Below are 27,730 nucleotides of genomic sequence, written 5' to 3'. Positions count from 1 at the left end.
TTATGTCTAACACATCTATTGGTACTTCTGCTGTTAATAATTTGGACAGTTTATTCATAATTTTCAGGTTTGTCATGAACTCTGACAAGGTTGCAAGAACCTTTGAAAGAGAAGCAAGCTCACCGAATTATAGAACCTCCACTGTACCTAACATGAAGTGCTTTTTGATAAGTGCTTTTTCTATGCCATATCTCTGACAAAAATATATTTCCAAGTCTGGTTTTATAAAACAACTTGTGCTGATGGAGACAGTGTCATACCTTTGATGAGGAGATAAATACCTAAGAATGAGAGCTGCAGCAAAGTGGGAACTCACTCTTCATTGTAGTTTTCTCAGAATAAACTGTGCCGATTTAAACATGAGACCTTGTCTGGCGTTATTTGTTACAGCTCTTAATTGTTGTTTTAGCCTTACATATTAGTAAATCTTATAAGGTATTACATAAATTTGCCTTACTTGAATGGCACATTGTTTTGTTTTCCCTGTTTTAAAGATTAGCTGTGAGAAAAGAGTTTCTGTGTGACATCCTTTTCACTCCTCGGAGAAAAAAATACTCATGAATTACTAACACTTACACTCTGAGCAACCTAAACCAAAACCTGAATTACAAAAAAGCAATAACAGAAGAAATATATAGGTGGGTAAATAAATTTTTGCAGCACTGTATGTGAACTTTGCTGCATAACTATTACAACCTGAATGTATTAAGTTGTCGTCTCCTCCAAGCAACAACATCCAAATTATATTTATTTCTTAGTCACTCACTTACTTACCAGCAATCATAGAAGGACATTTTGTCAAAGCACCAATGTCTGACTTTATTTAACGGAGTTCAAACATGTTTTAACCTGTCTGCATCAGCAGCGCCTCAAGCTTCAGCCGAGTTTAGCCATTATGGGACATTTGACAGAAACTCTCCGGTGCAAAGGCATACTTCTCTCAATCACATCCCTGTCTTAGGGACAGGGGAAATACTTAGTTGTTGACCTAAAATGGCATCATTTATCTTATCATCATTCCCTGTAAACATTGAATAGTGATAATGATTTGAATGTTTACAAACCCTGCATGAATCCTTGAATCTTATGACTGCTCAGTAAAGAATCTTGTCTCGAGGAAAACAATTATAATGCATAATTGTGTGATGTTGAGCAAGCTGCTTAGAATTCAGGTACCTTCAGCAAGAACAGCATGTGGTCTTCATACAAGCCAGATGTCTAAAATTGATTGATTTGCAGCTGCTGAAGTTATGCTATATATACACTGTATATATACAGTATATACTGTACATACAGTATATATATATATATATATATATATATATATATATATATATATATATATATATATATATATATATATATATATATCCTCCTGAGACCCAGCAATACATTTTTGTCCTCTGTGGAGGACATAGGTTTTTTTGTTCATAACTCTGAAACCATACATGCCACTGTGTTAAATCCTGTTGGTCCTTAGAGAGGACATCCTGGGCCTCAAAATGTGTTCATATTTGCCACAAGAGAGTCCCGATGTCCTCTCCAAAGGACATACTGTAATAAATAAATAATAACATGTTTTGAAACTTTTTCAATTGTAGTGATGTTTTTTCACTCCAAAGAGTCATGTAGTGAAAAAAAAAAAAAATTCAAAAACTTTTTTTTTTCTGGGTCTCAGGAGGATATATATGGTGGGGTTTTTTTCACAAAGACAGAATGCGAAATGTTTGGTTGAGCTCAAGAGATAAAAGAGAGTCAATCAGGGTGAGTCCAGGAGGAAAATGTGCAATATGCATATTAAGAGGACAACTGATTAAGTGGTAATAAACATTCTGCTCTTTTAGAGGCGACGACTCGCTCCGAGGCAGAAAAACACCGGCGTTTCAAATCATTACTATAAGAAGAGTCTCCTCCATGGGAGCTCTCAGTTTAGAGAGCCAAACAAAAAACCCTGATGTAAAGACTCTCTGCAGCGAAGAAGCTCCTCTTCTCCTTTCTTCTTTTCTCCTCTCCTTTCTCCTAATGATTAGCATTTCAAACAGTTCTTGTTTTGCGTTAGGACTTCATGCTTGTGCGCATGCCATCACAGCCTTGCAGGTGGTGGCCTGTGACCAGTGGGGTAAAAAAAAAAAAAAAAGATGCCTTTGTAGGCGTGCAGGGGTGTGCATTTGTGTGTGTATGTGTAGGGAGTGAAAGTGCTTCTTTACGGTAGTCTAAAGAGACCTGACCTCGTTAGGAAGCTAAGAGTAAGGGACAGCGCCGACTACAATTGCTACACAGTGTAATCATAAATTTCTCAGTGTTTGTGGTCTGTTGCTTTAAGCGACAGCGAGTCACGAGCCGCAGACTGGGTTCTCTTTCTGCCACCTGAAAAAAATCCACAAAATCTCTTTTTAAGGGTCTGCCAGGAGCTCGGGCCAAACCTTGATTGAGCGCATCACAATGTGCCCGGCATTTCAAGCACGAAAACAAAGACTTTAGCTGAAGCTCTCGGTTTGGATTGGAATAAACTACATCACTTAATCTCTTGTCAAATTTAATGGATTGTTCTCTCTAGGGGATTAACACAAAACAAAACTATTCAAAGAAAAATGAAAATTAAATAATGAGTTTCTGCAGTTTTGAGCTCAGCCAGGAGATATCTAATTAAATATCTGTTTGTCTCTGCTTTGTCTGTGAGGGGTCCAATATTGCAAAAGTTGACAGCAGCAGCTCAGGTGAGGATTGAACTCTTTAGCAGAAGCTTCTGTCTTGCTACCGTGCCACCTAAAAACAAATACAGAAGAGAAAGAGTGAGTGGTTCTTTCTTTTTGTAAGGGAAAATTGATGTTGATACTTTTGGACACAAAATAAAGCTTAGTTTGTTAGAAATTCTGACTTTTGCTTTTTTTTTTTTTTTAGTCAGACATTCACAGATTTCTACCTCCAGCTCTAAAGCATAGCTTGACATCTAAACTACAGTATGTAAACTGAAGTCTGTCAAGAAATAAGCTAGTACAGCTGATAAACTTACCCAAAGGCTGGTAAAGAGTGTGTCTCGAATAAGTTGGATACTCTAGCGAAAAGTGAGAAAAGCTCTCAATATTGAAGCAAAACAAAAAACCTGAACAGTGGCTTTCCTGCAAAATGCTGCACTTGTAAAGTTTGATACAGATTTCGACAAAACTTGCCACAGTGAGTTTATTCAAATTTTATGCCATTTTTTTTATTGATTTGCTGAAGTATCTTCACAGATCCCATCCATAACTAGAGACTTATTACACTTTAATCAGGACTATAATTTACAAAACTCCTAAAGAATATATGCTATGGTAAAACAGATCAAATAAAAATTTAAATTTTCTGATTTTTCTGTCTAAGCAGTTCTAGGTCAAGAGGGGTTTTTATTCTAGCAAAATCAATCCTGTGCCAATCTCCTACATCAAATTCATTTTCATTTCAGGGCACATAAACTTAACTAATGTCAACATTCTGCCAGTTGTGTCAGAATGTATTAATAAAACTACCTATTAAAAAATTGTTAAAATGTTATAGCTTTCTTTGATTTGATGAAAACTTCTTATAATTAAACAATATTAAACATCTTTTCATGTTGATGTACGTTTGCACATACAGAAAAGCTCATTTTATTTGACTGATTAAAATAATATTTAAGCACACAAATGTTATCTTGAAGGTTCTCTTTATCTGGTCCTCCAAAATCTACGGGGCCACATAAATAGATGTGGCCCCCTAGATTCTAGATTCTAATTCATCTGCCACTATTTCATGGTCGATGATTCAACCCCTATTTAGCTGCTATTTAGGGCCACATAAATAGCACTGTTGCTGTTTATGTGGCCCTAAAAAGTAATAGTGGGCTGAATTTGGCCCGCGGGCCTCGAGTTTGATATGTGTCCTACATAAAAGAGTTTCTATCTTGGTCCCAACTCTGTCTTTGTCCAGAGAAAAGGACAAGTTTGAAAGCTAAGGGCTGGTTTGGGAAGCCAAACTACCAATAACCAAGTTGGGGTTTTTTTTCATATGCAGGACAATACGTTCTACATAGCTGCTTTCACAGTCACTGTTCTCGGCCGAATCTATGAATGACTATGAATGAACTTGGAAAGAATTCACAACACTTTACTTTTTTCATATTTTGTTACTTTACAGCCAAAATAGCTGCTATTTTACAGCTAAAATAAATGGAACCAGTGCTTAAAACTGGCACTATGCGAGCACTGCAGATCAAACCAGTGCTGGTCTGGGTTTGTTGTGAAACAATAAAGTACTCTAAAGCTTCAAATGCAGTTTCACAAGAAAATTTCAAGCCTCCTGGTGGCCAGTAGAAAGAATCCATGTTTAGGTAGCTTCCCTTTTACCTTATTTTTCAAAACAATTCAGGGGCTGCGTACGTAGTATATTTACAAGCTTTGATAAAATCTCAATTTACTGCACTGTGTTGATTAAAGTATAAAGTATCCATTACAAAGAGAGCGAGGACAGAGTGAAAAAGAGAATTAATTCTGCAACAGTCATGTCACCTCAGTATTATCGTCGGCTTACAGCTACGGCTTATAAAAATCTATTTTGTGGCCGATGAATCAACCCCTGTGAACTAAAGACAAGACATTTGCCTGGCCTGTTATCGGCCTATTAAATGGCCTTTACAGAGTGTTATCACTCTCATAGATATGAGCAATTGGTGCCTTCCTCCATCTCATCCCACTGTGGGTTTGGCAGCCCCAGTTTTCATTCTTTTTGATCAGTGATAAACCCGTGATAAACACAAAATGAGCCAGATTACACAGGCAAGCTCCCGCAGAGGCATAAAAAATTGAACTAAAGGTCACTGCTGGTGCTGTTGCCTAAAGCTGGCTAAAGAAGCAACCCTTTCACACAAAACTTAAATCTGACTATCAAAGCTTGTAGCTAACCTCAGTCCTTCTCCTTGAATTGCAACTTGTTTTACTAGCATATCTAGCAAAATTACAAAATTCCTTCAACTTTGAGTTGGTTTATTTAGTAGTGCACCAGAGGTTATCCCAGGCTATGAACTTTAAGCAAAACTAAATGCATTATTTTTGAATGAGTGTTTGACATGGACAGCCTGTGGCATTATCAGCCTTAACTCCGCTGTGGTCCTTCTAATTTCTGCTCAGTCAAAACCTTTCTCCAAACCTTTCACTTGTCTCATTTTGGGCATTCAAACTGGATCTCTGTGAGCTTGGCATGGGCTGTGAAACCAGTGAAAGGATACACTGGCCTTGAACAAATGCAACTCCTGGCCAAATGTCTTGGACTAATAACTGGAGGTAATGATTACTTAATGGGCTTGTAATATTTGAATCAGATACGCAAGAAGATTCAGAATAAGAACATGCAGATGTACAACATTTTAACCCCTATATTGCAGTGCCACTTGCAGAGCAGAGATAACAGAACTTGAAGGAGTAATTATTATTTGAAAGTTGAAGTAGTATTTAATGTTACTGAATTAGTAATGTAACTCTCAACAACATAGCTGATAAAAACATTGAAACCTAATCACTAAAGAGTGTTATTACACACCTCTGCCTCAACATGAACTACGTTTGACCTGATTTAAACTCGCAGTGAACTGGTGGGTCTGATGTGAAAGTAAAAGTATGATTGCAACAAGGCATTTTTAGTGCACATGTTGGGAAGGTCTCTGCCTGGCCCGCCTCTGCATGAGCTTAACAGTGGTGTTCCTTGTTCACTATCCAAGAAATCTATAATATATAAGATAAATAGTGTTTACCAAACCACCAGCTGGAGATTTGTTGCAAATGAAATGTGTCCTTAATGATTTGAAAATTTGGTTTCCCTTTCAGGTCTTCCATGTATGGCCGATTAAAACCACTTTTTGCATCAAATTGTTCTCATCAATTTTTCTTTCATCATGTTGTAGAATGTGAGTTTGCTTCAGATTTTATGCTTTGACTTATGAGCTTTGTTTTACTTTTATGAAGAGTTTTTTTTTATAAACTAAAGATCATCTTACATTCTCCCACAATGAAGTCATCCCTCTTCCTACAGAAAAAAATGTAACTGAATTGTATTCTGTTTTATCCTTGATTAAAGATTACTGTGTTGTGGCTGCAGTGAAGCCATTGATCCTTTTCGGCATGCTTCCACTGCTTACCTGCCCCACTTTCACTGTAAAATATTTCCCCCTCGCTATGAATTATGTATAAAAAGCAGTTCAACAAAAAGGCAACTTCAGAGACAGCTCGTTTCTAAAAGCGGTGGGGTTTTCCTTTGGCCGTCAGATTTAATTACATGGGTTTTAGTGTGCAGAATTAGTTCACAGCTTATTTCCTGTTTGTCCTCTTGGCCCCATCATTCACCAGATTATAGAATTAGGTTTTCCGAGCGCGCTGAGGATGGCGAAAGCAAGAGGTTTGATACAGCCAATGGGAGAAGTTATTACACTTGATTGCGGAATCTGTCAGAATCAAAGGAGAGCAGCAAAGAATAAAGTTTTAGGATGTATACAAGTCAACCAGGAAGTCCCAAAAAAGATAAGACTCACCACAAAACCAGATCTGTATGCAGTGCTTTACTGTGAAGTTGTTTTGCATTGTGTAAGGCTGAGAGTTTTTCCATTTCTTTCCGTTCTGCTAATGAGATTTGTTATATAGTGTGCCCACATACAGACCCCTAATGTAAATGACTGTCATCACTGACACAGTTATCTGCCTCATTGCTCTGTTTATCCTTCCAACAGTAACCTCATAAGCACACTGTATGCCCACTCAGCTGTTCTATAATTAATACTCCGAATGCCGGCTCTCCCCATTTTATCCATTTTCATTCTTGTAAATGCAATGCACCATCTGAATGCATCATGTATACATACAATAGGTAGGCTAACTTCAATGTGACATTTGTATGAATAAATTGGTTTGCCTTTTGAATATATCTCTCTCTCTCTCTTTCTCTCTATCTTCTTCTGTTCCTTTTCTTCTCTTTTTCTTGAATATCTGGCTTTCTTTATAGATTCCATTCCTCCATCCCTAGACCCATCTGTAAAAGCTTGGCAGCATTCAAGGTTTCCTCCTGTTAAATAGCAAGAGGTTTTTTTTGTTTTTTTCCCTTGCTTTTGCCTTAGTGCTCGCTCCAGGGAGCTTAGGCACAGACATCTGTGTAGCGTCTTCAGACAATTTTGATTGCTATCGCTGCTATAAAAAAGAAACTTGAATAGAATGACTGTTTTGGATTGGCAACCTATTCAAGGTGTGCCTCACTTCTTGCCCACGGTCAGTTGGGATATGCCTCAGCACCCCTCCTGCAACCTTCTGAGGAATCAAGCAGGTAACACTAACAGCTGGATGGATGGACAAATCGAACTGTGACTCAGACTAATGCCGGGCCCCTCCTCACCTTCGTGGTCTTCACTTTGTTCCCAGAGATGCATGACCAACCAGTGAGGTCAGGGAGAACTCGACACTCCTCCCCCTGCAGACACGGCTCCATTTTACACCACCATTTCTGAAGCACAATGGAGGCTGGGGGGGTGGGGAGGAAGAGAGTGGCAAAGGGTCACTTTTTCGATTGAAGAGCTTCCAAAAAAAAAAAAAGACGAGTTGTTTGGGAAAAAAACATCCCAATCAGATGTCATGCTCCTTTGGACTTTAAAAGCCTCGACATCAGCGGTTTCTGGTGAATGTGACTCGACTTTGACACGCTACACTTTCCGGTCATAGCAAAATATTTATTTTTTTAAGAGAGTTGCAAGAGGGGGTTTCTGTATTATTACCTTCAACACAAGAGGGCAGTGCCCTTGTTGTCCCAGCTACCTGTCCGGGGAAGCAAGAACACTTGACTGTTTGAGAGCGCTCTTCAATCTTATTCTTATTGCAGCAGCGATGAGCCGCAACCACTTCACATGTCCCCGTCCTCTCCTGTGATGACCCTGACCAAGAAATGCAGTAAGGAAAAAAAAAATCTGCTTGATTCAAGAAGGATCACAAGACCACTGCACTCACTATCTCAACAGTGGTGCCACTAAAGGTAGCCAGCAATTCTAACCTGGATGTTTCACAATTTCTTATTAATAGGAATTAAATTAAAGAAAGTGAAAAACAAGCTGGAGAAAAATGCTAAGCTTTATTTCTGAACTTTTTGTCCTAGTCTGTGTCTGATGAATGTGTACAATGGGTACTTCTTACCCAGTAAGAAGGCAGCTTAACCATTACTTATACCGCTTGCTGTTATTGTTTTTAGAGCAACAGCACCACCTACTGGAATGAGAAGTATCACCAATCCAAATCATGACCTGATACGTGTCTGATCACCAGAAATCAGAGGTAAAGTAACAGTATTGTTGTGTATCTTCACTCAAGTATCTCACGTTATTTCATAAATTATCCAAACAAGAGTATAAAAGTATTTCAAACTATTGAAGTACTAACTGTTTGATCAAAATAATGTAGTCAAACTTGCAAAAATTTTATGTACAAATTCTGTTATTTAGATAATAAATTACACTTTTTTTGAATATATGAGTAACACATAATAGCAAAATAGAAAAATCAAGAAGAACAAACATTTCCAAGTACTTTTTTTACAGCATCAATCTTATTTATAAGTCAAATTCGAAAACTTAGAATATGCCAAATGTATTGCGCACAAGATATAACCAAAATGTTTAGAAACTCAGACACAACGAAAGAAGGAACATTTATTTTGTCTACTTCACTATTCTAGTTCATTATTATCACATATTTCAAAAGTACTATACTTGAACATTAATATTTTATGCTGTTTCATGATGGTACTTTCCGATCTTTCTGTCATAAACGATGTACTCTTTACTCCACTACATTATCTGACAGTTTAAGTCTCTAGATGCTTCTCAGAACATATTATATGCAAATGCAGAGTTACATAAACCGTTCCTTGATTCCTTTAAGTAATGCCTGGAAACCTTTTTTCCCCATGACACAAAATCCTGTCTCTTCATTTAAATCTGTAAACCATTATATTATTTTCTTCAGGGAATTGAAGAATCTAGACCAGAAGCCACTGATTTTATAGCAATAAATTCATATATAGAGATCTATGAAAAGAAAACCATAAATCTGCTTAGAGCTTTTAATTAAAAAAATTCCCTTAATATAATGCATATGCAGTTCAGTAAATAGGAATGTGTTTAAAAACCTAATTTACATAAACAATTAAATTCTAAAAGCACATTGCTACGGTCTGTACAATCATGGTGAATACTGCAAGTATCTCCACCATTCATTCACAACTTTCAAGAAGAGGGTAACCACAAAGGGATAACTGCAAAAGAAGCGTCCTATTAACGGAGTGCTGCATAGCCTAATCATGGAACGTTAACTGGAAGGTAAAAAGTGCATTCGCTCCCATGATGGTGAAAGCCATAAACTAGCCATTACACATATTCTTTATTTTTAATTTCATATATTATATATTACATGTCAAGTCATATTCAAATTGTCAGATAACCTTTGTTTTATTTTTCATAAGCTCTGTGCTGTAAATATAAAAAAATAACTGAAACAAATAGTTGAATTATGCTGTATTTCATTCTGCTTAATGAAAATATCTATGTGTTTCAGTTTGGAATCAAATTACTGCAATTACTTAACTTTTCAGTGATATTTTTATAAACTGAGATGCATCTGCAAGAATTGATAAGGACCACTAATATCATACTTTGTAAAAAAAAACAAAAAAAAAACAACTGCGCTGTAACTTATAGCATCATAAAAATGTATGGTGGTTCTAAAGATGTTTGTGCTTTAATTGAGCTCTGCTCCAAGCCAGCAGGCCTTTGACCAAGAGCCCTAATGAGCCCCGCTGGGTGTGTGTTGGTCTGACCGGGCTGATGCTTACCTCTTTGTCCTCGAGAGCTTTGGTTGCCACTGGACACTTGCTGGATGCTGAGGTTTACTGTGCAGAGCAAAATGAACCCCCAGAGTAATTGTTGTGTCAGTTTGATCATCTTCATCTTACCTACACAGGAAAATGGAGATTCATGCAAAATTTGTGGTGCGCATAAAGCTGATTTGCCAGGATGAGAAAAATTAAATCTGAAAAAAAGCCAAAGGCCTGGGAGCAATATTTGGAGCAGACGAGACCCAGACCTAAAGTAATTTCTGAGTCATATTTTCCTTAAAGCTGTGTATATCTTTGTGAATAAAGTGGTAGTCCAGATGAGTCACACACACAAAAAAAACTGGGAACTTTAATCCTAAGTACCACAGAGCATCTGAACAATGATGACACAAAGTGAATACTCCATGAACAACTTATGTTTTGCAAAAATACGAAGATTTTTATAGTACATCTGTTTTTCCTATTGGTAGACAGATAAATTTGAGCCAAATTAGTTAGATGCTATTACAGTGTTATTAAAGCTACCTTGCTATTTAAAGACACTATGTACATTAGTGTGTGGCATACAAAGCTTCTAATAGCACTAAGAATTAATGTTCTCCACTTACTTGTGCCTTGTGTCTTATTTATGTGCATGATAAGGCTTCAGAGGAGTCTCCATCAGTCTGTCTGCGTGAGAGCATTCATCAGGAGAAAAACAAGATTGTATTAAATACTAATCTCCAGTTTTGAAGTATTATCCCTCGAAGTTGAAAAAAATCAACTAAAATCAAGTAAATAAATAATCACAGGAGTGCAGGCCTGCTGCAGAACAAAGAATCAAAAAGTCAGCTCCGGAAAAAAAAAGAAGCACTTTCACAGATCCGCTCCTGTCCCAGGAGTCGCACCGTAGTTACCCTTTCGACAGGAAACAACGGGAGAGAGACGCTTGTTCGCTACAGAACCAGACAACCCTGTCAGTTCCATCCAAGAGGAAAATTAAAACTTAATCAAGACAGAAACCATCTGTCTTCCGGACAATAAGCGGCCACTTTCATTAGTGCCTTAAGAAGCTTAAGGGAAGTGTTGACATGCACACTGGATATGGAGAATGATGGTTTTTGGGGGGTTTTTTTGCGTTCTCTTTAAAATATATCTATTTTAAATAGATATATGTTTTTGTTTTTTAATAAGGTTAAGTTTTAAAGAGAGTTACAATATTCAGTTAATCTATAACATAAACCTAAATTATTAAATCTAGGCAAGAAACAAAAGGATCAGGCTGATTCCTTGATGAAAAGCTCTAAAAATAAAAATCAACTGTCAGTAGGTGGAGAAGATTTAATCTGGAAAAAATTGGTTTTCTGCTAAATATTTCACTGATGATTATGTGCTACATTAAAATACTACTAGATTTAAATTCAACGGGTAATCATCTCTGTGGACAGGTTGAGAAATTTTGAAAACATGAGCCTTAAAACATGCATGCTGCTGGCATTCGGATTAATTACAAAAAGCATGTGTTTGACATATTAAAGATTTTGATTTGTTTTATACATCATAACAGGCTATGAAAAAATTAAGCTAAGATTGGATCAGTAGCTGTTTAATTATTATGCAGTAATGACTTAGAAGTTAGAATCAAATATAATATAAAACAAAAATGTCAATGAAATCTTCTGACTACTCTGCTGTCAGAACTGTTATATTTTGTGACCACATGCTTGAGATGATGTTGAAGCAACGTTGGCCCAAGCAGGTGTTTGTTGGGCAGGGGGACATTAATTTCTGGAAATATGTCCTGTGGTCTACTGAAACTAAAGTGGGACTGTTTGACTATAACGCCCATTCTTACATTTGGAGGACAAACAAGGAACAATTGCCTGAAGAAAACCCATTCTATTTGAAGTGTATGGGTGGCAGGATCATGTTGTGGGGCAATTTTGCTGCAGGAGGAACTGGTGTACCTAAGAAAATAGATGGCAACATGAGAAAAAAGCATTATGTTGAAATATTAAAGCAACATCTAGAGACAAATTGGTCTTTCAAATTTGCAATGATCCCAGAACCCAAGACAAATCAGAGTATGCTGTGTATGGTGTCTACTTGAGGTCCAATAATGAAAAAAAAAACAACATTTCTAATGAGAAACTTTATTAGGTTGGAGTTTACATACATAATTATTCTCAAATAATAAGAAACTGGATATAATATGAATCTGAATTGGACAAATAAAGAAGTGAACCATGTTACAAAAACAATATTATTTGATTCCATCTTCAGACAACACAATCAACATGATGTCTCACAAGTGAGACCTTCTGCGCCATATTTACATCCTGATGTCAAATGTGCAACTGCAACAGCAAAAGAAACGCAGTGATCCTGCATCCAGTTTGCATTCAGATGCGTCAGTGCGGTTTAGTCTGTTAGTTTTTAATTCAAGCGGTGAAATTAATCTTGAATAGAACCGTCTGTGGAGTGGTGACATCGGCAACAGCTATTTCCTGTCCGTCTGACAACCCCAGCTCTGCATTGGAGGAAAATAAAACACGATGCATTTACAGTTTTAAGGCCAAAAATAAAGTAAATAAATAAATAAAAAGACATCTCTTGTGTACCTTTTAAGGTTTTGCAGAGGTTTGGCCTTGTGCGCTCTTCGATGGACTTAACAGACTGCAATAAGATTAGAAAATTCGTTTTAGCTCAAGGTAAACGGATTGTGCAGCAGTTTATATGTTAGATTTTGTATACCTGCAGATACAAAGTCTTGTTCTTTCCTTCAAGGGTTGTGGTGATGGCCGGTGATTTCATTTGTCTGGACAGAAAAATTATACCATCTTAAAGTGATCATAGATCAAATTTGTACATTTCTGATATTGTCATGTTTTGTTCCGAGAACTCACAAGGAGGCCGTCTCTGTCAGGTACTCTAAAACTTCTTGTAATTTGGCAGAAGGAGGGAACTGGAGATCTTGAGGTACTTGGCTGCATGCTGTGCAATTTTCCTGTCAAAGAAAGATGATTTGGAACACCGATCATTATTCTCTGTATGAAAACTGTGAGCGGTCTATGGTTAGTAAAAAAACACAAACCTTTCTCTCGGCTTCAAAGGTGTAGGTGTATAGTCCATCCACGTCATTAAAAACCATGTAGTTGTTCAAGGGAATATATGCACTGAAAAGACAAATCTGACTGTAATTGATGCTCACATCAAGAAATAAAACCTTGAAGAAAATGTGTTTCTCTAACAAACCTTGTAGCGATTTTAAAGACCTCAGTTGCACAGGCAGCTGTGAAGAGCAGAAGTAAAATGTACAAAAATGTTAGTGATTTTCTGAATTTAATAGTTTTAATATTGCATTCTAACTACTTTAACCCTTAAAATCATTAGGTAAAACAAATTAGTTTAGTACAAACAGCATAAACAACTCAGACTAAAATGTTTAAAGTTACTGTTTAAGAAAAAGTAAACCATAATTCCTTGCTAAGGTTATATGTTAGAATATAAAGTCATATGCTCTATGAAACATCTTGATATATTGCAAATACAACATCCTGTTTACATCCAACTCAGGTTTTCCCATAATTTTCTAAAGTGTGCTAGATTATCTTATGAGGATAGATGTGGTTCACTTTCATCATTTAGTTTAAAACAATAAAAGATTTGAATCACACAGGAAACTTTGGGTTTGATGCTCCTTCAGTTAAATATCACTGGAAGGAGTCAAAATTCCGGTTATATGGGGGAGTTTTGGTGCTTTTTAGTTTGTTATTGTTGCCTAAAAAAAGTTTGTGCTGCTGCCGCATATAAAGTTTGCATGAATTACCACTCACTTTCACGCAACATTCATTTTTATACATGCTGAGTTGTAAAATATTGTGCTGCACATTTTTGGTGCGTGTACAGTGATTATACATGAGTCCCTTTGTAATTTAACAGCAGGACAAGACTGAGCTTCTAGATACACAGGCCGCTGAAGACTAGAAAAGACTGGAGGGGTATTGTGACTAATAACATTCATTCAGGAAGAAAAAATGTTGCCAACAAAAGAAAGACAGTTCCTCTGTTTCTATGTCAACAGAGGTGAGTTTGCAGAGAACTTCTACTGCATTTAAAATTTAAAACACTACAGTTAAAAACAAAAAACAAATTGAAAAAAAAAACAAGCTGTTATGTTGAAACTGTTGATGCCTGAAGCACTGGTGAAGAAACATATCTGCTTTAAAAACCCAAGTTTCATACCAGCAATAACAGCATTAGTTGATGCCACAGCAGGAATAATCCTCTTCACAACTCCTGCAACACAAAAGCCAACTCTGAGGTTAATTCCATCAGCTCTCTCAAAAATAAGAAGTGGTGTGACAAATTAGCGCTGCATGAATTAAAATTTTGTAATTCACAGTCTCACCTTGCGTGAGTCTGTACGTCACTCCTGTGATGTTAAACTCTGCCGCTCTTTCTTGGGATTTCTCAAACACCCACTGAATGTGTTCTGGATTGTCACCGTCTAAACTCGTGTCTAGTTGAGAAGAAGGCAGAGGTAATAAACATTTATACAAACTCATAGATTTTTTGTTCACATTATATAATACATTTAGATTGACGCAAACCTCCAAAAGGCCTTTCTTTGGGCCACTGTAATATTCTGGCGTATTCCACGCAGTGTTCTGGTAGCCGCGGCATTGTTGCGATGGTACACATGGGGAAATTTATCTGTGGATTGAAACAATTCAAAGATAAGCATTTTTCATGAGGACTGTGAGTCTCACATTTTGTTATGTTTTCTAAAATAAATTCATGGTCCATATTGTTATTTATCTTACTTTTTCTTCTTCTGATTTTTTAGCTCCTCTTTAGTTTATATCTCAAAACCATGAAAGTTAAATTCTTTAAACATTCTTTATTTTCACAAAGCTTGCTCTAGCAAACCGCTTTACATTACATAATTTCGTTCAGGCTGAAAGTTATGCTAAATAAATGCTCTCAGGAAAAGTGGAACAGGTGATGTTTCTGTACATAGATGATTCATAATTTGTCCTGCTGGAAGTTTGACTTTTTCGGTCATATGCAGTAAAAATCTCACACTAAAAAATTTAAACTGGTTTTAATGCCCACACCAGACTGAAAACTTATCATAGATCAACAGACTTTCTAGGTTTCGAAAGTGAACCTAGAAAAAATGTGAGTGTTACCTGTGGTGGGTACAGCTCCAGTGTGCAATCAATACACGCAGTCATGCCCGGCAGGATGACACGAGCGTTTCCTTTAAAGCCCTCCGTCCCCCCGTCGATGAGGGGGATGATGGAGCTGGGATCAAGCACTCCATCTTCATAGCTCAAGAGAGATATCTACAGAGATCAATCAATTAGGTTAGCTAAACCTCTCCACAAAAACAGCAGGTAATAACAGACAAGAGGAAAAAATAAAATTTTTTCTTTCATTTAAATTGTACCAGCATTCCATTTATCCAGCGTCTAGCAATAATGGAGTCAAGTCCGCAGACAATGATGTGAAACTCTGCAACGATAAACAGCTTGGAATGAGTTTTACCCCTCAGTCATTAAAATAACTGATTAACTCTGCTGAGGTTTAGAGACAGAAATGCACTTACGCCTATAGAAAGAATCATCAAAGTCTTGAATCTTTTTAAAGTGACTGAATGCTATCACTCAGGAAAAAGCCAGGGAACTATGCAGCCATATAACACAATGCTAGCTAAACATGAATTGTTTATGCAGGATCAAGAGTGAAGGATACGGGACAACTTTACATCCTGAGATACGACTATTGATAAAATCAGCAGCCACATCCGCCTTTGGTCTTCCAACGTCTTTGGGTCTACACAAAGAATTGATATTTATGAAACATGTGGCAAGCTGTTATATACCAGCTTTATGTGTAGGAGACGATGAAACATCAGATCTGGGGATGGATGGAATAAATACTATTTTTAAATAGTAATACATGAGAAATTTTCCCATAATATTAAGTACATTTACTTTGATTAAACCCTTCTCACAAACCATCTTGGCTCCTGTTAACAATGACTTTTTTAAATTACAGAGGTCAAACTAACCTGAAAAGAAACTGCCTATTAAGATTTGACACATCAATGGTATCCATGTCAACCACATGAATAAGGCGAAACCCAGACAGGGCCTAAATAGAAAAACGAAAAAAATATTGATATAATATTGCATCTCAAATAGCCCAGACAGAATGGATTTCATATGCCATTATAGGAACGATTAAAGCAATTTCCTTACCAGGTTCTTAAGGAGTTCACATCCAAGTCCTCCTGCACCGATGACCAGAATCTTGCAGGTCTCCAATAAAAACTGCAGAGACTAATTCGACAAAATCAGCCGTATTTAAACCAAACTACATCTGAACAGTGACGGACATTATTCACATTTTCATGGTGGTCACCTCGGTGCTTGGCTCAAAGTCAGGATGGGTGAAAGGACCCGGCCTTTCCAAAAACTTCTTCACATGATTCCAGCGACCATCCCAGTCGCAGCCGCTATCCATGTGTCCACTATCAACAGCCATTCTGGATGAGAAACACACCAAAAACAAAAAAGAAACACTGAACATGTACTATAGTTCAAATTATTGCATTTTACATTTTCTAAAAGAGATGCATGACACATCGGCATTAACATCTGTATCGGCTGGTGTTAGTTACTTTTTAATCAACCACCATCTAGTTTGTGTGCTTGAGGAGGGATAGTGGGTTCGCCCCATGGTTTTTGTTTGGTCATGTGAAAGTGATGCAGAATTGTGGGTAGGGCTGGGCAATATGGCATGAAACTAAAATCTCAGATTCTTTTCATACCAAATTCAATTTTCAATTTTAATCACTTGTTTTCTTTCTCCTTTTCCTCTCTTAAATTTTTTTTACAAATGACAGAAAATATTTTCAAATACTTCGTTTTATTTCAATCATATCTTGTAGGAGTTGACCTGAACTCTAAATACAACAATTTGACCTCCAGATCTTAGAAAATACTCCTTAGAAAATACTTTCAATACTAAAGTTGCTTCCAAAAGCTTAGAAACAGAGAAATCTTGTTGCCTGTTTCATTTTGTTTTTAACAATTTTGTCTCTTCATTTCTTATTGGTTGTAGTTTACCTTGACTCTAGGTGGCTATGAGGACTGATCAGAAATATACAATTTATTGTAAAGTTATTGTAAGTTGTATTTAATCAAAACAACAAAGAAAATCTGCAAAAAACACTTCAATTTACTCAAACGTGGTTCAGGAGAGGCGGATGATATTAGTGTCATTCTGACAGAGGTTCAGTTGCAGAATGGCTGCTTTAAAACAAAGCGGTGCCTAACATTATGTTGTTTTGATTGACCACAGTTACTGTATATCAAGGATGAACTTGTCATTATGCATCATATGGGCCATACAAATCAAAAATGTTGCTGCTAGTCGGACTGCAAGAAAATCAACATCAACGAGAGGTTAAATCGCTGGGAGATCAACAAAGTCTAGGAAGAACCAGGATCATCATCTAAAGAAGTGTAAACTAATAAAAAAGATTGCCACCATTGCAGAACTTGGTAAGTAATAACAGCATGCATGGGCAGACATTCCTGCAAGCACACCAAGTCTGAGACATATGGACGCTGGTCTGGTGCAATGATTTAATTTCACTCTCCCATAGGAAATTTATAAAAAGATATAACAACACTGAAATAAGTATAGTTCTATTAAATTTGTTTTGAAGAGCTGTAAGGGACAACTGTTTTATTGGAATACTGTAACTGCTATTTAAACTTTAACACGTAGTTCTTCTGGGGTAATTAGTTTAACTCAATGTTCTATAATGTTACTGTATGTTGTCTTCAACAGTGCATAGTCATAACCTGTTAGTATCTAACAAGTATCGCGAGCTTTGCAAATTTGTCATTTGTAGAAAACGACAGGTCTTCTCTTTCTGTGTTATATCCCACCGTCCTGCTTCCCCCAAGAGAAAAGGAGATATTATCTCAACCAGCTAACAAAGACACTAAGTGAGCCGCTGCTCCTTGCCAACATGTTTTATTTTTTTATGTCTGCTGGCCCAGCAGTCGCTGCTTACAGTGCAACGCAAACCTGCCGCCAGTCAGAGACCTTTATTTAGCATTCGTCACTAACTTCTCAGTCAGGTCCTCTAATCGCCTTCTTTTCTTCTCCCTGGAAAAAAGACAGTAACTCAGCCTCGGTTTAAGAGAAACTAAGAGTTATATCGACGATAAAAATGATATTTAGCGCTCATTGAGACTTACGGCTCCTCGGCATCCGCCATACTTTCACGGTCCCATGTCCTCGATTCAGGCTGCACTGTGTTCAGGGGAGTCAAAGCTGCGCAGCGAACCGCAGCTCCCGCGTTAACACAAAACTATGTGACCATCATATACACCAGAGGGCGCTGTTGCTGTTTGTACGTCACTTTCAAGCTCCACGCCACTAACAAAAACGTATTATTATTATTATTATTATTATTATTATTATTATTATTATTATTATTATTATTATTATTATTATTATTAAAATAAAACAATTGCTTAGGGAGTTATTATAGCAAGGTGACGATATGATGTTCCAATGTCACAACCTTGTACAATTTACAAAAGAAATACATTTAAATACACTTGTTTCTGGTGATTTGTTTTTCGTCTCTTGCTCATAGGAAATGTAATGAAGTATAAATATGAAAAAAATACATATTTCCGTAATTTTAACGTTGCCTTAGTTGTCCAGGTTTCTTGATTATAGTAGATGTCAATTATTTTTACTTGATTGTAGTTTTAACGCATACTGAACATTTTAAATGGTTTGAAACCATCTAATGCTTCAAGCCGAGTAATATCGCGAGATTTCCTTGACGTTACTCCCCTGCGCAGTCTGCGGAGATCAGCTGACCTGTCAAACACATAACGCCGTCTGGGTTTGTTTTGGTTTTTCTTTTTTTTTTTTTTCTAAACCGCACGCTGAGCTACAGACATGGCAGCCAAAATGGAGCTTGCTCCTCTCAGACCATGGGATGACTTCTTCCCCGGAGCGGAACGGTTCTCCAAACCAGAGTTCCGGGATTTAACCAAGTGGAACAACAGAGTGATCAGCAATTTGATGTACTACCAGACGAATTATTTTGTTGTCGCCTTGGTGGTTTTCCTCATTGTGGGGTGAGTCCTAGCTGCGGTCCAAAGCTAAAAGCTAGCATCTGTTACACTTTTTCCACACACGCCCATCCGGAGTATGTAGACTATTGTTTTTGCTGTATTGTATTGTAATGAGACATAAATGTACGTAAACGTTCAATAACAGTGATCTTTTAGTTTTTCGGGGTTTTTGTATTGTCGTGTACTAATGCTTTCTTTTGTTAACGATCCACCACAGATTGTTAGAGATATAAAGATAAACCTTAGTGATATAGATGGGCAGTATTGATTTTATGTGTCTTTTTTCTTAATAGTTTGATTTGGTCAGACATGTAGTGGAAATTATGAAGTTTCTACACTATCCTGGGCTTTACAGCTATACCATGAACATAAAATTGTTGCCATGGTGTTTGCAAAAATAAACAAAGGGAAGTCTACACCCTGGTTTATCAAAATGTGTTGCTCTGCATGTTTCCATGTCCAGATTCCTGAATCCCTTTGGCATGTTTCTGGGCGGTGCCGTGGTGTCTCTGGTATTTGCCGGTTCCGTGTGGGCTGGGGAAAACAAGCCCACAATCAAGAACTTCAAGAGGAAGAATCCCACTCTGTTTGTGATTGGCGTAATGGCCACAAGTTACTTTGTGCTGTCGCTGTTTGGAGGTGTCATGGTCTTCATCTTTGGAATCACTTTTCCTTTGCTGTGTGAGTACCACAGTGTCATGTTATCTTTAACTTTCAAAATCAGAAAGGGGGGAAAAATTGTCTTTAGTGTTTGGCAAAGCTGCTCCATGCTTTAACGTGATATTGTTAAAATATGCTCTGCTTCACCCACATGTTGCTGCACACTGCCAGTCATCTGGCTGAGAGAAGGCTACTACACTTTGCCCTCCCTTATATGAAAGACAAATCTTTATGTTTGGAAATACACTGGCAAGATGAAAAAACCCAGACAGTCTCATTGTTTGGATTAAAGGAACAGCACCTGTTACTCTTATTAAGGTAAAGCTGCTTTAAAAACTTTAGTTGATAGCCCTTGAATGGCATGTTTTATGAACAGCCAATCTCACGGTTGCTACCAAATCAGACAACTGACTAATAACCAGATATCAGCTTACTGAAACTCCTGAAATGTTTTCATCTGTTGTTTACTTTGCAATCAGAATATTTGCTTGTTAAAGACATGAATTTCAGACACAGTTTGTCTGCTGTTTATCTATTTGTTGTTGTTTGTTTTTAATTTTCTTTTTAAATGGTAAAATGGTAAATGGACTGAACTTATATAGCGCTTTTCCAGTCATTTTGACCACTCAAAGCGCTTTACACTAGAGTCACATCCACCCAGTCGCACTCACAAACACACACCCATTTATACACCGATACGCAGATCGGTAGGCAATTTGGGGTTAAGTGCCTTGCCCAGAGGCACATCGACATGTGGCACGAGGAAGCTGGAATCGAACCTACAACCTTCCGATCACAAGACGACTACTCTACCATAGAGCCACAGTCGCCCCCAGCTATACCATTTTAACCCTGCATGTAAGAATGAAATTCTTACAATGTATTTCACAGTATGTATTCATAGATGTGTAACGTCATATAGTTCCTTTGACTTCAAAGAGAAGTGCCATATTTATATAATTTAACCTTTAGATTATTGAAACTATAATGATACTATCTGTAGCATTTGTTCATCGTTATTTTAACTTTGATTTCAGAAAAATAAATTATTTAGAGCAAGCAACTTCTAAATTTGGCAGTAGTTTTAAAGTTGTTATTGCAAAGAATAATACCATCTCAGATGTTTTGCTCCTCACTGAGTAATGCTGCTAGTATAATAAGCTGATATGAGCTGCTTTATTAGACAGAGTACCTGCATGGATGGGGTCTGCAGTCAGCTACTTAACAGATGTGCCGCTTGTACCTTGCCAAGTGGTTTCCAAAGCAGTATTACCTTGCTGAGTGATGCGAGCGATGACTGGCCCTTGCCAAGTCTTGCCTTTTAAATTTTTTCTCATTTTCTTCATGTTTTTTTTAGCCCACGGTACATAATCTACTGTCATGACTAGGTATAAAGGGAGTGACAGAAAGATAGCTCAACAAGGTGAACTTTCTCTTCCTCCTCAGGCATTTAGTGACTGTCAGCACAGGGAGTTCATCATTAGAGCAAATGTTGCAACTCTGTCGCTGTGATAAAAATACGAAGCTGTTTGATTACATCCCAGGAGATTCTCCCACTGCCTGTGTTGACAGGTTGCTAGGGCTTGTTGGTTTGGACTGAACCACATTTACTGGCTGATGTCATGCATTCAGCATCTGCCTGTCATGGAAATCAAATCATACGGCTATATGCTTAGCTGCTGCTGTGAATACAGCATAATCATAATCATGGTTATTGTTGTGTTTTTTTTCTCACCACAAACTATTTACCCTTGTTGTACTCATCCATCCATCCATCCATCCATTTTCTAACACCCTTGTCCCTAGTGGGGTCGGGAGGGGTGCTGGTGTCTATCTCCAGTTAACGTTCCGGGCGAGAGGCGGGGTTCACCCCAGTCTGTCGCAGGGCCTTGTTGTACTTAAACATATACATTTTTCCTTCCCTTAAAAATGCCTCGCTCCTTGTTTCTGCTTTAGTGATCCTGATCCATGCATCTCTGAGACAGCGCAACATGAAGAACAGGCTGGAGAACAAGATTGAAGACGTCGGGCTGAAGAAGACCCCGATGGGCATGATCATGGATCTCCTCGACCAGCAGGAGGAGAAGATGAACAAGATCCAGGATTTTATTGAGAATAAACTGCAGTAATGCTCGCGCCAGCTGAGTGCCAAAGACAGCAACCATACAGAAGGGTATAAAATGGTTACAATATTTTCAGTCCTTGCACATGTAAAATTACTGATATTTGCACACCCACATTTTATTATTTTTAGTTTTAGATTTTATGTGTTGGTGTTAGCGTCACAATATAAACTGGATTGTTGTGTTAGCAGGAAGTTGAATCATTGTTCCCCACCTAAGGTTTGATAGTCCTAAGTGCAGACATCTCCAAAATCTATTCATTGTAGATTTTGTAGTGCTTCATTGTATATGATGACTATTTATTTTAGTTACGTTATGTGAAAGACCTCATCAAAATAAGTAGAGATGCTAAAATTTGTTGTAAAATTCATTTATCTCTGTTTGCTACCTCAGAATAAGCACGTCTAATCTGAATTTATAAACCCTTATCAAAACCAATTACAGAAGCCCTCAAGTGTACAATTTGATAAAGCCAGATTTTTGCTAGATAAAAATTATTAGAAATGATTTTAACATTGAAACATTTTCCACATTTTATGCAACAAATATCCTGCAAAGTTCAACTAAAAAAACTAAACAAATGTTTGCGTCCTAAAAAGGTACATGTGATCTGAATTATCTCAATAAACAGAAGTATAATTTAGGACAGCAGCAATAGAAATCCCTTTGTAGCATATGCTGAGGTGCTGTGGAGACAGAAAAATATAGGAAAAGAGCGACGTTACAGACATCGATATGTATTACTAAATATCCCAAACTTGTAAAAGGAAATTGTTCAGAGAAGCCATTTAAAAGTCAACAAATTCTGTTTGTGTTTTCATATGTGACAAAAATCTGTATTTTCATTCATCTTGTCTAAAGAGGAGGGTAGGAAAACAGAATCATTTAAGCTCCAGATCCATCTAAAATATCCTATAGCCTAGTTGTGCATGTGTTTAATCTGATTTAAACATTTAAAGTCAAGATTTTAAAATGTTTCATCATAGAACATTCATCTAAATCACAAAGTTCTGGATTTAAGAGGAGTGAGTGCACTCTTGAGAGCCGCTGAATGAAGCCAAACCCCATTCATCTGCTGGATGGATGGCAATCTACTTTGTAGGAGCTTATTGATACTGATCTGGGACCAGTTTGGAAAATTATCTTTTTTCTGCCTGGAAAAAATTACAGGTGTGTTGACTTTTTTTTTTTTGGCCTACACTTCCTGGCCAAATCACCTAAACTGAGTATATACCCTCTAATAGCAGCTATGCAATACCAAAAATGAATGGCGAGTGCATCTTTAATGTATTAATATAAAGTCAGTATGTTCAAGCCTATTCATTCCAGTGCAATTTTTAAAAATAAAAGCATGCCCAAATCTTAGAATGGCAGCAACACCTGACTGAATATATGATGGCAGACATCTTGTTCTGTTTTTACTTTTTGGTCAAATAAAGCCTGTACCTGTAGTACATATTTGTTATATACTGCTTATGCTGACAATTAACATCTATTGCTTTGCTGTTTGTGAATGCACAGACTGAAGGCTATGCATGTTATGTCTATAGATGGAACACAGGAAAGATTTGGGTGTGTTATAGATGCTACTAGACACTATGTAAAATTTCTAGATAACTATAATAACTTATTTTAAAAAATGTTAATGAAAATTCTTGGCACCTGAGAAAAAGACATATTTGTACTCTGTAAGTTTAAGTTAATTTGCATAATCATGGTGTGGATATTAAGCTATTTAAAAATATTTTGTTCTTGGTTCTTACATTTTCTGTATATGAAAGCAAATCATTATTAAAATAAAAATATAATCATTTAATGATTTACTTTTTGTTTGAAAGAAATTTGGTTTTTAGTGTGTGTGTTTTTACAGACAAATATGATTCTGTTTTTTATATCTAGAGTCATTGTCTGAAAGTTAAAATGTAATAATTACAAAACTACATAAATCTAATAAGTAAATAGATATTTAAAGTTGACTTTAAGTAAATAATACATTTAGTAACTACAGGAAGTTTTTTTTTTTTTACATCACAAAGGTGTTACATTTTTTAATCATGTTGGAAAGGCTCTTTGCACACAAAATTAATTGGACACAAATTATTCTTTCAGTGAACAATTTTTATTTTTAAGAAATTAGAACATTTTAAAAGTGTAAATTAATTTAATAAACTGTACTTTGTTCTTTTAACACTGCATTTGTATTTAGAGTTTTAAGAACTAAAACACATTTATGAAACAAAAGCAAGTTTATTTTCGTCTTGTGTGGCATTCATGTAATAGTTCACTCTGTAGGGCTGTGCATGAAACGTGACCAACATGAGTAAAATAAACATACTCTACAGTGAGAAAACAGCTGGAGCTGAATCAGATGAGACTTGTTTCACTTGATTCCAGCGCTTTTGGGAGTGGCACCTGCAAGCAACAACACAAGAAAAGAACAATAGGTTCTCTGTATTTTCAGTAAATAAAGTTAGATTTTTGCTTTAAAGGACAGTCTTGATTTTGGTATTAGTTCAGTTCTCTCTCGTTTTCTCTAGACAGACATCATGTTGCCATTAGTTTGGAGAAAAGTGCCAAAATCCTCACTCAAATAACTAGTTAGACTGATTCAATCTTTTTAACAAATTTTAATGAATAAAACTCAAACTGAAAATGATCTTGCCAGTGCAATATAAAGGAATACTGGCAGATAACGTGCAACCTTACTCGACGTCATTGGTAGCTTTCTCTGATTTCTCAGCTGAACAATGAGGGTGTCACTAAATTATGTTGCCTGTGGTTGCTGGCTATATCAGTACTGTCTTTGTTGTAGCTGAAAAAAATATTGATGCTATCAGCATCAGCAAACATAATTTGGCATAACAAACTGAACAGATCTTCAGAGTGCTCTGAAGATTTCTACATTTTTCTAACTCACTACTCTGTTTACAAGAGGTAAGGAAACTAATATATTAACTTTTGAGAACCTCACTTCAACTTCTATACATCAGCCTTTAAAAAGTGTAGAAACTGGATCTGATCATCTTGTAAAGTCACCTTATATAACATTTTTTGGGAATTGACTGTATGAAAAAATTGACAAAATGAATCTATTTTGCCATTGAGCTATCACTATAACATGCTCTTCCATTGAACTTATTTTATAACAATATTTCTTGGGTACTCACGGATTTGAGATATGCCACATTGCTCTGTTTGATCTCACTGAGGAGCTGATCACGAGGCGTGAGGTCAACTTTAGGAGGTACTCGTCTGCGAGGGATGGGCTTCAAAGTCTTTATCACATCATTGAGGTTGGCCTTTTCTTCTGCCATCTCTCTATCTCCTCTATCTTTTACTTTGGGAGTCTTTCTTAGTTGGAAACTTGGTTTTTCTGATCTCCGGTCTTCTCTTGGGTCCAAGTCCAGGAAGGGATCACGTTTCTTGGGAGTTCTCTTTAACTGAATATCTTTTAACGGGTTTGATGGTTCTGCACTGGGTTGTTTGGGAATGCTGTTGCGCTTCAGACTCTTCTTTGGCTCTGGCTGCTCACTTTGATGCTGTGTTTGGGCTATGCTGCTCTGTTCTGGCATGGGTGGGACAAGGCCATGCTGCTGTAAGAGCTCAAGTGGTGGTATGTAGCCCAACATCTGAAGTAAACCAGGAGGAAGATTGAGACTGTTCTCGTACATCTGCATCATTTCCCTCTGCTCCTTGACCTGCTGCTGCCTCTGTTCCTCCTTCCTCAGCTGCCTCTGACGGTCGAGATTCCTGGTCAAGATGTTGGTCACCACCATCCTGGGGCCGGGCAGCTCAAAGTGGTAGCCTATCTTTAGGAGCGTGTTGTTTGCCTTGAGCAGACGAGAGATCTCCATCTCGGCATGGTGACCCAACATGTGCCTCTGGTTGTGAAAGCGAAGCTCTGTGAGAGTCTCGTTGAACTGGAGGCAGCGGATGATGGCAACGATTCCCTTTCCAGTTATAAAATTGGACTCAATATTTAAAGTGGCAATGCTGCGATTTTCTCTTAACATGTTAGCCAGGCTGAATGCAATGTTTTCATCGGCACCTGTGTTCGCTATGCTGAACGTTTTGACATGTTTGTTCTTTTTCAGGGCATTCACATAGTCTACGAGCATTTCCTTAGGAATATTTTCTATGTTATTGAGGTTGACCTCAGTGATAGACGGATTGTTGTTACGGATTTTGTCCAGAGTTGACTCCAAGTTTGTCTCATTTCCTGAAGGACGTGCTGTCATTTTGATATTACTAAAAGCCAACTTTGGGATTTTTAACTTGTTTACTTTAATTGGTTCCTTTTTTGAGAAGTTATCATTGACTTCACTTGTATTTGACACTTCTGGAGTCTCTTGTGGGGGTAAACAATCTTCATTTGCATTTTCCTTTTTATCTTCATTGTTTGCAAAGACCACTTTGGAGTCTGGAACAGACTGACTGTCCACTGTGTTATTTCCAGCTGTTTTTTCTACGACACAGGGGGGGTCTACATCTTTCTCTGTATTCTCAGGTTTGAGATTTAAAGCTACTTTCTCAGTGGTTTCATTGTTAACATCAGTCACTTTGTCCTTTTCAATCTCCTCTTCATCTTCTTCAATTATTTCCTCAATGATCTCCTCTATAATTTCCACTCCATCTGGATAGTCAGTGCCATCTTCCTCAATGATTTCTTCTATCACTTCATACACCTCATATTTGACATCTGGATTTTCTTCTTCCTTTTTTCCAGCTTCCTCCTGTAAGATTTTCTAAAAGTAACAAATCAGGATATTAACATTGGAGCTGCAATACACCATGAACTAAAGTAGCTTTCATAAACTTCTGAGAGTTTGAACTCTTCTTACCTCACTAGGCAGCAGAGTAGCAGGCACTCTTTCCTCTTCAAGCATACGTTTTGACTCTTTCTCCCAATAGAGATAGTCAACCAGTGACCTGTGGTCAAAACTTCCTGTTGGAGGTTTCTCTGTTTGGTCCTTCTGTCTTTGTCCCACTGGTACGTTTTCATCTGGGGCAATGATAACGTCCATCTCGCTCTGGAGCTCTTTGAGCTCATCAGGTGAGAGCATCGCCAAGATTGCATCTTCATCAATCTCTTCCTCACTAAGATCCTCGCCGTCTCTGTTGTCAGACATATCTTCAATGTGTTGTTTCTTTCCTTAGCTGATGTTGAGAGGACAGATAATTTCTGTTCTGTCCACAGTTGAGAACAGAGCAAAGTGGGAAGTGTCTGACTTCGACCTCAGCCTGAGAGACTGCCTCATGTGTTGACTAAATTTAAATGCTGTGAACTGTGGAAGATATTTAAAGACTTAGCAGGGGAGAGACATGCTAGCATTCTACCCAGCTGGCTCGGTCATCATGATCCTTTGGGATGACAGCTGCTTCAAGTAAAAGGAAAGAGGAGAACTGACAGTAGCAGCTGGTCCATTAACACAGGTCCAATTGGATGGCACTGGGGGAAGACTCCACAGCAAACAGTCCCACCTGGAATGCTCTTGAAGGCATAACCTTTGGGATACTATGTAACAAATTATAAACCAGAGAAAATTGTTTGTTGTTGGATTTTCTTCTCACTTTAGTTCAAAGATTGAAGAGAACTTTGGTGCTTTTTACCAAATTTTTTAAATCTTTTTATTTTTTTACATTATATTTTAAAATATTAATAAAAAATAAGAACCTTTTAGAAGAGATGGTATTAGTAGGTATTTTCTGCACTGCCTTTGGTACAATGTTGGGATCATCCGGCATTGTAGGTCTGAGGTCCAGACAACAGAATAGTCAGTTTATCAAGAGATAAGCTGATGTAAAAATGTGTTTCTTTGAAATGGTTTACAGAGATAACTGCCAACGAACTTTGCTGAAGCTGATATTTGTGATACCATCCGTCTTTGCTGATGCATATCTTTGGAGCCAGCTTCA

The 27,730-nt window shown here is 37.3% G+C and overlaps 4 protein-coding genes across 6 annotated transcripts; 1 reads left to right on the top strand and 3 right to left on the bottom strand.

Moving 5' to 3' along the window:
• Positions 1-2,314: 2,314 nt before the first annotated feature.
• Positions 2,315-11,070, bottom strand: LOC116731983 (chemokine-like protein TAFA-2). Its single transcript, XM_032581953.1, has 5 exons — positions 10,479-11,070; positions 9,868-9,987; positions 7,763-7,918; positions 7,387-7,511; positions 2,315-2,766 (listed from the first exon to the last, which is right to left on the bottom strand). The coding sequence occupies exons 1-5, from the start codon at positions 10,504-10,506 to the stop codon at positions 2,755-2,757; spliced, it is 441 nt and encodes a 146-aa protein (XP_032437844.1). The 5' UTR covers positions 10,507-11,070; the 3' UTR covers positions 2,315-2,754.
• Positions 11,071-11,982: 912 nt separating this feature from the next.
• On the bottom strand, positions 11,983-18,266 carry LOC116731721 (NEDD8-activating enzyme E1 catalytic subunit). Of its 3 annotated transcripts, none has more exons than XM_032581586.1 (18): positions 18,135-18,266; positions 18,004-18,042; positions 16,282-16,405; positions 16,119-16,199; positions 15,929-16,011; positions 15,610-15,690; positions 15,464-15,507; positions 15,305-15,369; positions 15,045-15,200; positions 14,463-14,565; positions 14,261-14,371; positions 14,095-14,148; positions 13,105-13,141; positions 12,944-13,025; positions 12,756-12,856; positions 12,604-12,667; positions 12,471-12,525; positions 11,983-12,379 (listed from the first exon to the last, which is right to left on the bottom strand). In XM_032581586.1, the coding sequence occupies exons 1-18, from the start codon at positions 18,152-18,154 to the stop codon at positions 12,291-12,293; spliced, it is 1,389 nt and encodes a 462-aa protein (XP_032437477.1). In that variant the 5' UTR covers positions 18,155-18,266; the 3' UTR covers positions 11,983-12,290. The 3 variants fall into 3 exon arrangements, with proteins under 3 accessions (XP_032437477.1, XP_032437550.1, XP_032437628.1); XM_032581659.1 differs by having other exon boundaries at positions 17,948-18,042; positions 18,135-18,212; XM_032581737.1 differs by having other exon boundaries at positions 17,980-18,042; positions 18,135-18,212.
• Positions 18,267-18,788: 522 nt separating this feature from the next.
• Positions 18,789-23,625, top strand: LOC116731916 (PRA1 family protein 3). The gene is made up of 3 exons (XM_032581845.1): positions 18,789-19,034; positions 19,495-19,712; positions 21,648-23,625. Exons 1-3 carry the CDS (start codon positions 18,853-18,855, stop codon positions 21,818-21,820), a joined length of 573 nt encoding a protein of 190 aa, XP_032437736.1. The 5' UTR covers positions 18,789-18,852; the 3' UTR covers positions 21,821-23,625.
• On the bottom strand, positions 22,973-27,361 carry lmod3 (leiomodin 3 (fetal)). Its single transcript, XM_032581480.1, has 3 exons — positions 26,656-27,361; positions 24,982-26,559; positions 22,973-24,226 (listed from the first exon to the last, which is right to left on the bottom strand). The coding sequence occupies exons 1-3, from the start codon at positions 26,941-26,943 to the stop codon at positions 24,179-24,181; spliced, it is 1,914 nt and encodes a 637-aa protein (XP_032437371.1). The 5' UTR covers positions 26,944-27,361; the 3' UTR covers positions 22,973-24,178.
• Between the last annotated feature and the right edge of the window lie 369 nt (positions 27,362-27,730).

This window comes from Xiphophorus hellerii, chromosome 1 (assembly GCF_003331165.1).
Source record: "Xiphophorus hellerii strain 12219 chromosome 1, Xiphophorus_hellerii-4.1, whole genome shotgun sequence".
NCBI classification, from domain to species: Eukaryota; Metazoa; Chordata; class Actinopteri; order Cyprinodontiformes; family Poeciliidae; genus Xiphophorus; species Xiphophorus hellerii.
The sequence above is the reverse complement of the archived record's forward strand: the minus strand, read 5'-3'. Positions and strand labels throughout refer to the sequence as shown.

Excerpts from the sequence above, each read along its gene's own strand:
- LOC116731983 (XM_032581953.1), bottom strand. The coding sequence starts at position 10,506 with ATGCACATAAATAAGACACAAGGCACAA. Across the intron at positions 9,988-10,478 it reads AAATAAGACACAAGGCACAA|GTAAGATGAAGATGATCAAA; the intron begins GTAAGTGGAGAA and ends TTTCCTGTGTAG. Across the intron at positions 7,919-9,867 it reads AAGCTCTCGAGGACAAAGAG|GGTCATCACAGGAGAGGACG; the intron begins GTAAGCATCAGC and ends TTTCTTGGTCAG.
- LOC116731721 (XM_032581586.1), bottom strand. The coding sequence starts at position 18,154 with ATGGCGGATGCCGAGGAGCC. Across the intron at positions 16,200-16,281 it reads ACTTTGAGCCAAGCACCGAG|TCTCTGCAGTTTTTATTGGA; the intron begins GTGACCACCATG and ends TTGTCGAATTAG. Across the intron at positions 14,149-14,260 it reads GACGTACAGACTCACGCAAG|GAGTTGTGAAGAGGATTATT; the intron begins GTGAGACTGTGA and ends TTTGTGTTGCAG.
- LOC116731916 (XM_032581845.1), top strand. The coding sequence starts at position 18,853 with ATGGCAGCCAAAATGGAGCTTGCTCCTCTCAGACCATGGGATGACTTC. Across the intron at positions 19,035-19,494 it reads GTGGTTTTCCTCATTGTGGG|ATTCCTGAATCCCTTTGGCA; the intron begins GTGAGTCCTAGC and ends TTCCATGTCCAG. Across the intron at positions 19,713-21,647 it reads AATCACTTTTCCTTTGCTGT|TGATCCTGATCCATGCATCT; the intron begins GTGAGTACCACA and ends TTTCTGCTTTAG.
- lmod3 (XM_032581480.1), bottom strand. The coding sequence starts at position 26,943 with ATGTCTGACAACAGAGACGGCGAGGATCTTAGTGAGGAAGAGATTGAT. Across the intron at positions 26,560-26,655 it reads CTACTCTGCTGCCTAGTGAG|AAAATCTTACAGGAGGAAGC; the intron begins GTAAGAAGAGTT and ends TGTTACTTTTAG. Across the intron at positions 24,227-24,981 it reads ATGTGGCATATCTCAAATCC|GTGCCACTCCCAAAAGCGCT; the intron begins GTGAGTACCCAA and ends TGTTGCTTGCAG.